Raw genomic sequence first — 12,837 nt, 5'->3', positions numbered from 1 at the left:
TTAAATTTGAGGCATACGGCCTTATTATAATATTTGAATGACCAGATTGCCTCCTGGGAGTGGGTTGGTCACCCGCTCCACTTGTCCTATTTCTGTTAAAACTGGAGGTGGGTTTAAGGTGGCTCTCATGGTTTGTGATATAATTGGATCTGTATTATTGAATTATAGCTGTGTAATTCCCCACACTGCCAATTACATCATATTCTTGTATGGTTTATAATAAATTTTCCAAATTTATCTGAATACTAAAGCTAAATATTGCACAAAGAAACATTGACAAACAACTAATTCAAAAATTAAAATTCTAAACAAAATTAGCTAAACAAAGTACACATGTGGACAGAACAGTAGCATGTGAAACCTAACAGACATTTACAAAGTTCTGCACAAAGGAAAGGAAAATGGGTGAATCTGTGCTTTGTGATTGGTGTTGAAATGGCTAAGAATGAAGTTGAGACACCTAAGAATCTTAAACTATATGTTCAACCATTGCAAAGAAGCAATCAAAAAAGCCAATGGAATGTTGAACTACAGGGGCAAAACTGTAGAATATGAATGCACGGAGGTTGTAATAAAACTATAATGTTATGGTCAGACCACTGCAAGTACTGCATCCAGTTCTGATCCCAGGAAATGAGAGACACTGGAGAGAGCACAGTGATGAGCCACCAGGTCCATCTTGGGCATTTTAGCCTGCACAGGAGGCACCTGAGAAATGATCTTATCAAGGTATACAGTTAGCTAAGAGAATGGAAAAAGTAAATGCAGTATATTACTTCAAATTGAACAGAGAGCACCGCAAGTGGTAAGAGTGTCGAGCTAGTAGAAAGTAAATTTAAGACTAGTGTCAGGAAACTACCCTCCACACAAAAGCTGATCAATGCATCAAATGTGCTTTTAGAATAGTGGAGGTAATAATCCTGGAGACATTTAAGATACATTTGGATGCTGAAATAGAAAGACAGCAGGGTTTTTCAGGATGAAAAGGATTAAGGTGGCCTGAATGGTACTCCTTATCTGTATATTCTGATCCTGTGCTCTTGATTTTTAGATTGACCAACCTGTACTCTATTGTTCAACATAATATAACAACGATATTAATTACTAAAGAAAAGGCAGTTGTAGAAAGGGAATTGTAGCTTAAGCATACCTTTTTCAGGTGCAGATAAATTGGGATCACTTCTGGGCATGCAGGAATCACCAATCTGCTGTTTAAGTGTCTGTTGATAAACAGAGGGGTTATTGAAACAATGCGAAAATACCAACTTATCTAACATGACAAATGGTGCAAAGCTTTTAAACCATCTACTGGAAATAAGACATGGCGATAAGATAATATCTGGCAAAGTTATGAGCTGTTAAAATATCACAACAATTCAGGTTTGTTCATAATTAGCAAGGGATATTCTGATCCCGGAATCTACCACAAAAGATATACTTTGATGTCAAGTTTCCAGAATGAAAACCAAAGTTTTGAAAAATTGTTTTCACTATTTTAAAACCACTGTTGTAAGCAAAGTTTAGTTTAGTGCATTGTGTAACATCATCAATTGCAGCACGAATGGTAGCCTCATCTGTCACCAATGTAAAATCAACATTGTAATCTCCCAACGTTATAATCAACTGAGAAAAATGCGACAGCCAGTTTAACAAAATACGAACAGCTTACTATCTCACTATATTTTTTCCTTTGAGGTTTGTGCAAAACAAAAAATTTAATCCAAAGCGGCTTTTTTGCTCTCAATTTTAAGTTGACAACCCTGTTATCAGGTGTTTCTGTTGATCTATCCATAGTTTGCTTGCTTATGTAGGTCTGCTCAGGGTCAGCAGGTAATTTTCACCTTGGTCCAACTAAATCTATGTTCTCCTATTCCTTATTCAGAGCATAACAAAAATAACACCATTCATCAAGCAAGTTTCAGCCTTATGGACTGTAGTTGATCTTTCTATGCCCTCAGGAATGCAGGAATCATTGGCCCAGATCTTCCAGTCAGTGGCCTTTTTTCCCTAGAGCCTTTGAACCTTCCTGTCCCAGCTCCAGTTTGAATCCAGCAACAAGCAGAGTCAGAAGTCCTATTGGCGAAGTAACTGAAGCGAAGCCACACCCCCTTTTCCACAATGAACTGAAGACAAACCCCACAAGGGGTCTGTCTGTCTTCAATTCATTGACCGGCAGAGTTTATAAATGACCCGTCAACCAAAACAGTGCACAGCCTCCCCCCAACAATGTTCAGCACCCTCCAACAATGCTTCCATCTCTCACCTCCCCCTCAACCCCTGACAATGCTTACCTTCCCCCTCCTTCATCCTCTCGCTCACCCCATCACCCCTGGTGATGCTCTCCCCCTCTAAGCTTTTTATCTTGCACTCATTAGGACACTTCACAAGAATATCAATATAAGGGGAAAACAATAACATTGTCAGTCAGGTTCACAATGTGGCATTTTTGCATGTACTGGAAGCTACATATATGAATACACAGGGCCCTGTTCTTTGCAGACAGAAAGAACATGCACACACATTGCGCCTGTTTCAGCTGAACAAAATAAGTGACAGCCATTTGCTGACTCATTCCTCAGTGCAATGCCTTGACCAATCAGGGTCAAGCTGCCTGGTTTAAATTTTAAACAATACTTGGCAGTTAACCATGAGTCACCATGACTGGTGTATTTGCCATGGCAATGCCACTTGCCAACCAATCAGCACTCTCTTCACATACAGTATAAATTGTTGTTTTCCCCTTATATTGGTATTCTTGTGGTGTCCTGATGAGCGCAAGACAAAAAGCTTAGTCGTGTCTCTTTATTCAGCAATACTCAAGTTCTGTATGACCAAACGATTATTTTGTGTATGTAGGCATGCTTATTTTAGAGAAATACTCACACTGACCTTTCTTAGTGGTTTACTTACCTGTGCGGGTTCCATGGATATTGGATAAATGGCACTACAAGGTCGTTCTCTGGGAGACAAGCATGTATTTTCTCTTGAATGTTTGTGCTTATCGGATAGCAGCGGGGAACCTATAATATGCGGTAAGCAAACAAATTATTTTGCTTTTGTTCAATTGGCCATAATAGCTACACTATCTCACAAAGAATTCATACTTGCATACATTTTATATCCTTTGACAAATAGTTTGAACTTTCCCTTCAAAAGAAGCAATTAATTGGACTGGACAGTCCTACCTCTGGCACTGGATGGAGCTGAACTGGTAACATTCGGAGAGGCTGAATGAGTGGAGCTTAAGCTTGAGGTAGATGGACTTGCCTACAAAGAATACATAATTTGATTATTAATAAAGCAACTTTGCTTTCGAAGAACTGGAAGTTATTTTCAAATTATAGGGTAGTTATGTTGCAACCCTTCCTACTTTAACAGCATCACTTCTTACAGAATGAGCTATCCATATAAAGGGTGTATTTAAATGAGCAAATAATATGACATCAAATGTCTCATTTTCCATCAGTACTGCCGGACACTTAGGAACAACAGAGCACCACAGATGTGTCCAGTGCTGCTAAACGAGGTACAATAATGTAAATTATTGAAACAGAGAAAGTAGCATGAACGATTGACTGAGAGTATATAGATTACCAGTTTGAATAGTTTTCTGCCACTTTCTTCGAGCTATCAACATGTTGAAAATCTTCAGAAGCTACCTGCACTTTTAAACCAACTAAAGCATCTAGCTCATGCAGTAATCATTTCTCACCTTCCCTTCCTGAAGTGATGAACTGCTAAGAAATACTACCCTGCCACCTCCCCAATGTGTCTCTGAAGCACCTTGGAACATTTTATTACATTAAAGATGCTTAATTAGTTGGCATTCCTTCATCCTCGCTGGGTCAAAATCCTGAAACTCCCTACCTAATAGCACTATGGGAGCATATTTACCAAAGAGGCTGCATTGAGTCAGGAAGGCAGCTCACAAACACCTTCTCGAGGGCAATAAATGCTGGCCTTGCCAGTGACCCAATATCCTGTTTATGATGATAAAAGATGAAACAGTTCAGAGAAATATTCACTACATAAAGAGAGCGTAAGTATGTGGAATGCATTGACACCAAATTGATTACGGATTTCAAAAAGATACCTTTAATTACTTGAAGAACAGAAAGAGAGTTTGAGCAGAAAGCACGATAATGGGACTGCTTAAAATCAGCCTCTATAGGAATCGGAATTCAGATCAGCCCAAGGGGTGAGGAGGAGGTTGGCATCCCCGTGCTGCAATTTCTACATTTACATGTATATAATGGACCCCAAGGAAACAGTTGATTACAGAATCACAGAACTGTTACAGCGCAGGAGGCCATTCAGTCTATCATGTCTGCACCGGCTCTCCGAATGAGCAATTCACTTAGTACCATTCTCCTGCCTTATCCGTGTAACCCTGTACGTTCTTCCTTTTCAGGTAACAGTCTAATTCCCTTTTGAATGCTTCAATTGAATGTATCTCCACCATACCATCAGGCAGCGCATTCCAAACCTTAACCACCCACTGTGTGAAAAAGTTTTCCTCATGTCGTTTTTGCTTCTTTTGCCAATGACTTTCAATCTGTGCCCTCTCATTCTCAATCCTTTCACAAGTGGAAACAGTTTCTCTCTATCTATTCAGTCCAGGCCCCTCATGATTTTGAATACCTCTGTCAAATCTCCTCTCAGCCTTCTCTTCTCCAAGGAAAATCTTCTCCAATCTATCATCATAAATGTTCCTCATCCCTGGAACTATTCGCCATTCTCATGAATTTTTTCTGTGCTCTGTCCAACACCTTCACATTCTTCAAATGCAGTGTTCAGAACTGGACGCAATACTCCGGCTGAGGCTGAAGTAGTGTCTTCTACAAGTTCAACATAACCTCTAACCTGTCTGCTCTTGTACCCTATGCCCCTATTAATGAAGCCTCGGATAATGTATGCTCTATTAATCACTTTCTCAACCTCTCCTGCCACCTTCAATGACTTACACACATATAAGTCCCTCTTACTCCTGCACCCCTTTAGAAATTTTCCCTTCAGTTTATGCTCTCTCCATATTCTTCCTACCAAAATGAATCACTTCACATTTCCCTACATTGAAATTTTCCGCCTGTCCACCCATTCCAACAACTTGTCCATGCTCTATGTTGTTTTCAAAGTTCTACACTATACTCATCACAGTTCACAATGCTTCCAAGTTTTGTATCATTCTCAAACTTTAAAATTATGCTCTGTACACCAAGGTCTAGGTCATTAATATATATCAGGAAAAGCAACAGTCCCAACACTGACCCCTAGGGAACTCTACGACAAACCTTCCTCCAGCCACTACTCTTGGTTTCCTGCCACTCAGCCAATTTCGTATCCACGTTGCTACTGTCCCTTTAATTCCATGAGCTATAACTTTGCTCACAAGTTTGTGTCAAACACCTTTTGGAAGGCCATGTACACCGCATCAACAACATTGCCCTCACCAACCCTCTCTGTAACCTCTTCAAAAAAGTTCAGCAAGTTAGTTAAATATGATTTTCCCTTAAGAAAACCATGCTGGTTTTATTTAATTAACCCACATTTGTCCATGTGGCTATCAATTTTGTCCTGAATTATTGTTTCTCGAAGTTAAATTTAGTGGGCTGTAGCTGCTGGGCTTAGCTTTACAACTTTTTTTGAACAAGGGTGTAACATTTGCAATTCTCCAGTCTTCTGTCACCACAGGGGTGAGCGCAGGGGAGCCAGAGGGCGAGGGCAAGAGTGAGAGAGAGTGAATGTGTGTGTGTGTGTGTTTGTGGGGGGCGGGGGGGAGAAAGAGTGAGAGAGAGAAAGTGTGTGTTTGTGTGTCTGCCTTGCTCCCAGTCTCAGTTTTCTCACTCTCACCACCACACACCAACACACACCCACCCACTCATAGTGGGTGAGGAGCACCCTGAGGCTGGGAGTGAGCCAGGCACACAAACACTGACCTTCTCACATGCTTTATTTTTAAACTTAATAACGTATTGCAAGACATTACTTTATTTTTGTCCAGCAATTGTTTCTTTTGTTAATACCTCAACTTTTTTTTTGAAATTCAGTTTAAAGTTGTTCCGATCCTTATATATCTGAAATTTGTTCATTGGCCTCGAGGGGGGAAGAAATGGAAACTTGGCCCCTCAAGTGAAAAAGCTGGGCAAGCCTGTTTAAATGGAGTTCTCATCATCCACACTGAGCAGACCGAGCTTAGCACCTGACAGACTGGCTGTCAGGTAGATATAATAATTTCATAATGTTTTTGGAATTTATTGTAGAGTAATAGTGGGGGTCTGTGTCTATGGTTCTGTGTGTGTGGGGGACTTAATTGAATTAATGGAAGCTGATCTGAAGGCTTTAATGTATCAGAAGATAAGCTAGGTTTGAAATGATAAGCAGGTAAACATGGGTGAGGTTTTAGAATGTGAGGTGTAAAGAGAACATTTGCATTTTTAAACGAACCAGACTAGCTTAAATTCAAAAGAGGGGCTGAAGTGTTCCACCTAGCCAGGAGAAATTAAGAAACAGAGGGCAGAATTTTCTGCCTGTTGGGCGGGCGGGCCCGACCCAATCTCCGGCAGGCAGGGAGCCAATCCTCGCCGAAGAAGCGGGCCCCGGCGCCATTTTACTTGAGCGAGCCAATTAAGGCCCACCCAGCGTGACGTCCGGTGGGAAGCGCTATGCGCTTTCTGTGCGGGTGGGCGAGATTCTCCAAAAGCGGGTGCGCGATCTTTCGTGCATGTGCACGAAAGAGCGCACATCTCCCTAAGGCTAAGTGCTGCCTCAGGGAGATCGCTGACACTTCTAAAAAGATTAAAAATAGAAACTTTTTTAAAATCCTTAACATGTCCACCTCATGTGACAATGTCACATGAGATGGGACATGTTCATAAATTACAGTAAAGCTTTATTAAACTGTTTAAAACCCTGAATGAAACCTCACCCCGCCGCTGGATGAGGTTTCATGTTTTTTCTATTTGCCGCTGGGGCTCCTGGCCTGCCGGCCAACCTTAAGGTTGGACAGGCAGGTCCTTTAATTGTTTAAATGATCCTGTCAATGGCCTCAATTGGCCATTGACAGGTCGGCGGGCACACAGCTGATTTGGCTGTGCCCCTGCCTTCCTGAAAATTTAAATGGGGCGGGATGACGTCGGGGGTACCCCTGACGTCATCCCGCATCATTTTACACGTCGGCGAGCGGGCCCCGCCCCCTGCTCGCCAACGGCAAGATTCTGACCAGTGTGTTTATTTTTCCCAAAGATTACTGGTAAAATTGGCACTATGATAGATTTTATTACTACAGAGGTAAAGTCCAAAAACATAATGAAACAATGGGAATTTGCATTCAAAGGGGAAAATATGTATAAAGGGGAGAAGGCTGTGCGTAAGGGAAGAAATTCTAAGACCTAACAAGTGTGAAAAGCCTCTAGCCTCTAAGCCTCAAACAACTGTATGCAAGAACTGAAATTAAGAAAACTCACTTTGAATTTGACTTTGCCTGGGTCTTTTAAAATCTGTGTTTTACTGTTGCCTTGATGGAGGTGTAACTGGGAGTTAGATTAAAGGTGAACTAGGAGTTATCATAGTAGTAACTTGTAAACCTGTGTATGTGCTTAAAATTATTTTTTTCTATTTAATAAAGGTTTAATTTTGTTTTGTAAGAAACCTATAAGCCTCGGTGGCCTTTTTACTGAATTCAAAGCACACATCTCGAAATAGATACAAATTGCAAAACAGTTGTGGCAGTTGTTTCAAGTTTCCTTTTGGGATTTGAGTAGCTCAGCATTTGCCATTGGCTGTGCCATAACACTCTTAAAAAAAAAAAAATTGGAACTATTAGGCTGAGTTCAGAGTTTTTGAAGCCCATCTGTCAGGTTAATTTCACTCTTTGCTGTGCTGCTGCTGAGGAGGTTGGGGAATGGGGTGGAGGGGTGTGGAGAGGGGGTTGTGAGAGGCTGGGGAAGTTGGGAGGAGAGGTGGGAAGGAGGTTGTGGGGAGGAGGTTGGGAGGGGGGGTTGGGGAGGAGGTTGGGGGCTTTGGGGTGGGGGCACTAATATTTTTCAGTTAAAAAGCATAGTTTTACTGACTTTTGGGAACTCAAGTGATTAATACATAAGGAAACAAGGTAATAGCCGATTTAGAAATGATATGGCCAGCGCAATTTCTTAGAGCTCTGGTGCCTCAAAATTTGGCACTACACCCCTGTTCATACCTCAGCTATGTCCTCTGCCTCCATGCATAAATCCCCTTTTTATTAACAACATAAAGTGGTTATTATGAAAGCAAAATAATGCAGATGCTGGAAATGTGAAATCAAAACAGAAAATGCTGGAAATACTCAGCAGGTCTGGAGCATCTATGGAGAGAGAAACAGAGTTAACATTTCAGTGTGTTTGCTGTTTGTCAGAACCCTGGGCTTATTGCTGAGAGGAAGAAATGCAGATGTAGCGGGAGGTCATGTTGTCTCCCCGACTTTCGCTGAGCCCTGCAGTTGCCTTAAGAACATAAGAAATAGGAGCAGGAGTAGGCCATTCAGCCCCTCAAGCCTGCCCCACCATTCAATAAGATCATGGCTGATCTGCCCCAGGCCTCCTCCGAATCTTGTACATTTCAATAAGATCACCCCTCCTTCGTCTAAACTGCAATGAATAAAGGCCTAACCTGTTTAGCTGTTCTTGATAAGTCAATTCCTTCATCCCAGGAATCAGCCTAGTGAATCTCTTTTGAACTGCCTCCAATGCCAGTATATCCTTTCTTAAATATGGGGACCAAAACTGTAAACAGTACTCCAGGTGAGACCTCACCTTGTACAGTTGTAACAAGACTTACCCACTTTTAAACTCCAACCCCCTAGCAATACAGGCCAAAATTCCATTTGCCTTCTTAATTATTTGCTGCACCTGCATGCTAACCTTTTGGTGTTTCATGCACAAGAACACCCAAATCCCCCTCTGCTGAACTTTTTTGGAATCTCTCTCCATTCAAATAATAGTCTGCCTTTTGGTTCTTCCTACCAAAGTGCATGATCTCACACTTTCCTACATTAAACTTCATCTGCCGAGTTTTTGTCCACTCACTCAACTTATCTATATCCCCTTGCAGATTCCTTATGTCCTCATCACAACATGCTCCCCCACTTATTTTTGTATCGTCAGCAAATTTGGATACATTACATGGTGGCTGTTGGCTGGGTCCCTGCTGGCCAGTGGTGGGGGATCACGCAGAACTCCTGGGGTTCCTTTGGAGTGAAGGAGCAGTTTCTTTGGCGGGCTTGAAAGACAGGCCGGGGTGATGAGTGCACAGGCTGAAGCATGGGCAGGAGATGAATGAGCCTCAGAGTGCAGCAAGAGAAAGTTAAAGGGTCATGAGTGTGTGGGCCGAAACCTGGGCTGGAGGTGAAGGAGACTCAGGGAGAGACCAAGAGGACACAAGGAGTGTTCAGCCAGGTGAAGACAAAAGCAATTCCCCACAGTGGTGATGTTGCTCCTGATAGGTTGCCGATAAAGCAAATAAAGACTCTGGTAAGGTGAAGACAAAAGCGGTTCCCCAACTAGAGCGAGCCGGGCTGCAGTTCCCAGTCATTTGGATCCACTGGCACCTGATGTCCAGGACCCCCACCACAGCAGATTTTTTATAGTGCAGCCATTCTGGGGTAACTGAGAGATGCTGGAACTTGCACGAAATGCATCCAAAGACTTGAAGGTAAAGCGCATTATCCCTTACCACTTGCAACTTGAAGAGTTGGATTCTTTAATCAAAGCTACCATTGCTGGCAGTGGTGTCATTCCTCACATTCACAAATCTGAGTGGCAAAAAGGGACAACAGGAAACTGAGGATGGAAGCTTCCCTTTTTTTTTTTATCATCTCAGGACTCCCCAACCCCTATGTTTAAGAGTTGGGTTATCAATGTTTGTTTTTGGATTTTTGGAGTAGTCAAGCAACAGTTGGCCACTGTAAGGAATTTGTTTCTTTAACATAAGCTTTTCAATTTGTGTTCTCAGATGTTTGGTGCCAGGGGGATAGAGAGTTATTGAACTGCAATCTCCGTGCGTTCAGTGTGCTATTTTTTCCTGCATAACACAGAGGAGGGGTGCTTTTCACTCAAAAGTATTTCCCCAATGTTTGTGGAAATAACCTATCTGGTATGTTATGGAGAGTACGGGAGGTGTTTTAGAACATTTTGTTGCTGGGATGTGGCAGTGTTGTGGGAGTGCAGTCAATAATTTTTTTTGAAAGGGGGTGGGGTCCCAGAGGAATAGGATCCGAACTGTTGCTGATACCTTTCAAACAGCAAAATACTACCCTACCAAATTTTCCTATTCATCAATAATCATGTCCTTATTTATGCAGTCTACTCATGTCAATAGTTGCAACACAACTACATAACTGATACTTTGGCCAGTTCATCAAAGTATCTGTTTAATGAAACTGGATACATGAAATAGAATAATACTGTTCGAGTGATCTTCAGTTGTAGAAGACATGATATACCTGCATATGAAAGACTTCATCAGAGCTTTCAGACTGCCCAGTGATGTTGCTAACTTCAGCTGATGCTTGTGATGACAAGGATGAAGAAGAATACCTGTTGAATGCTGGGTAACTTAATGGGCTACAAAAAAAGAACAAAGCACATACCAGCTTTAACATACCAACAGATTTTCTTTTTCTCTCTAGCTGTAATGTCAAATGGTTATATTGAGAGAAATGTAAATCTACTGAGTGGCTAATTTGAAACAAAAAACAGAGGTATTTTACCATTTTTGATCCTTGGCCCAATGCTGGCTTAGAAAGCAACTAGCACTCAGAGCACAGCAGTACAGAAATAAGTTACTCTCTTCTCAATGTTCCAAATGAAGGCTGGTTATTTACTGAGAGTATGGTCAAAATTTGAAGGCAGCCAGTTACTTCCAGTTTTAGAGTGTGGAGTCTTGAAGTTCACATTTTGGTGTCAACTGATAAAAGTAAGCACCCAATAATTTTCCAGCCATTAGATTTGCCAATGTCTGCTGAGTTGTCTAGGAACAGAAAGTTTAATGCAAGGGCTGTTTTGGAGGGATTTGAGGGGAAGGTGATCACCTTCAAACTGCTTAAGTGACATGTCAACCAAAAAGCACCCATGAGAAGCCTAAACTGTAATATTCCCAGTGAATCAAGAGGGTTGTGGTGGTGGGGTGGAAAGAGCAGAGGGTAGGGTGGAAGAATGTGGACCTGAAGTATTGAGATATTAATGATCATAGACATGAGCCTGCATGGAATCTCTTCAGCATGCATTAACGTTATAAATTAAAATACGCCTTCCATCAACCAGAGCCTTTAGTTTGAAAATTTCAGCTTGGTTCAAAGGTACTTCAGCATACAGAATATAGAGGTTTATTTTTCAGAGTCTAAAGCAATCACATTTTCATTTGTAGCAGAAAATTTCCAATGATAGGAACTTTAGATCCAATTAACAACGGAGGATTCTCATCCAGAGAACCAGCACTTAGAACAAGATTTCTGTGCTGCCATTGGGAAATTTTAACAATAAGGGCCCTCTGGGGTTCGCTGTCCATTTTGAAAGTGGGTCCCAGTTGATATGCTGCTGGCAAGCACCATTCTCTAGTGCCCCAGTATAGAACCAGCCCAATGAAATATCAAGTGGCCCGGAGGCAAATACAACCTCCAAGCAGATAGATTTGCTAAGTCAGGGGAGCACTGTCTTGGAGGAAGAGTGATGGCTGCCAATTGTGGAGCCCAGATGATCTATTCTTGGCCACACAAAAACTATTTAGGCTTATCCTTTTGGGGCTTCTTGCTCTTGGCCACTAACTTTAATTCAGCAGCACATCTGTGACACACACTCCATTCAGTAGGCCATCAAAATTACTTTGAGATCCTGAGTGCATTTATAGAACCTCAATAGGTTAATGAGATTCCCCCTCATGGACACTTAGGGTACCTGTCAGAAGGGCTGAGTTAAAATGGCAGCATAATGGGATTATGGTGGTAAGTCAACCACATGGATTTCAACTATACTATTGCTCTATTGCTGCAGGTGCAGGGAAATAATGTTGCTTCTCATATTTTGTTCTCCCTGCAGAGAAGTGGACTGAAGGTTGATACTCAAGGGAATGCAAAGACACAATGTTATCTTCTCTGGTATCTTGTGAACAATACTGTAAGTGCTCAAATAGGCAAAACAGCTGTTAACATGGTATCATTACTTCCACCAACAATCCGGGCACAATTTGACCATGCATTGCCCAATTTAATAAGATATATGTAAGATATATAAGACATAAACATATGAAATGGTTTAAAAAACAAAGCGCTGTAGGGTTAATAAAACAGCATTGGAATTAAATTGTTACTCTTTATCAGGAAGACTAATTACATGAAATTATAGAGCATTGCTCTTTCAACTGACTGTTCCCCTGGGTAATTAGAAAGCTGTGTAGAACATAACATTTCTTACTTTGATGCTCCTCGCATAAAAATGAAAAACAGTGATCTTATGCAGAAAGCATTCATTTGAAAAAAAAACACTATTTTGGAGCTCATTTTACCTGCGTCTGTTGACAAGCCTGGCTCCATCTGGGCTTATGGCACCCAGCGCGGGATTCCTGCAAGTACGTGGGCTACCGTTGGTTAGGTGTATTGGACTCACACGGGAATATCCTGGAAAGTCCTGCAAATGGATTGGAAATACGTCATACAATAAAGCCAACAAATTATGCAGTTGTAATGACAATGGTGTTTACAATTTGTACTCCCATGCAAAAATGATGTAAATGAACTTGAACTTAGAGGCAGCAGTCAACAAACTAAGCTGGAACGGCTGAAAATCAAATTTGATTTAGCACAACAATCGT

At 41.5% G+C, this 12,837-nt stretch overlaps 1 protein-coding gene and 1 pseudogene across 2 annotated transcripts in view; one reads left to right on the top strand and one right to left on the bottom strand.

Annotated features, from left to right (window-relative positions):
- Positions 1–12,837, bottom strand: part of LOC144696600 (dedicator of cytokinesis protein 4-like) — a 391,455-nt gene that overhangs the window by 14,003 nt on the left and 364,615 nt on the right. For both annotated transcript variants that reach the window (XM_078568091.1, XM_078568092.1), the window contains 5 exons: positions 12,532–12,653; positions 10,475–10,595; positions 3,186–3,267; positions 2,911–3,020; positions 1,151–1,220 (listed from right to left, as the gene is read on the bottom strand). In XM_078568091.1, coding sequence (XP_078424217.1) covers positions 1,151–1,220; positions 2,911–3,020; positions 3,186–3,267; positions 10,475–10,595; positions 12,532–12,653 — 505 coding nt within the window. The remainder of the gene's footprint in view (positions 1–1,150; positions 1,221–2,910; positions 3,021–3,185; positions 3,268–10,474; positions 10,596–12,531; positions 12,654–12,837) is intronic.
- On the top strand, positions 3,503–9,916 carry LOC144696800 (histone H2A.Z-like; annotated as a pseudogene).

Source organism: Cetorhinus maximus, chromosome 22 (genome assembly GCF_964194155.1).
Source record: "Cetorhinus maximus chromosome 22, sCetMax3.hap1.1, whole genome shotgun sequence".
Taxonomy (NCBI): Eukaryota; Metazoa; Chordata; class Chondrichthyes; order Lamniformes; family Cetorhinidae; genus Cetorhinus; species Cetorhinus maximus.
The sequence above is the reverse complement of the archived record's forward strand: the minus strand, read 5'-3'. Positions and strand labels throughout refer to the sequence as shown.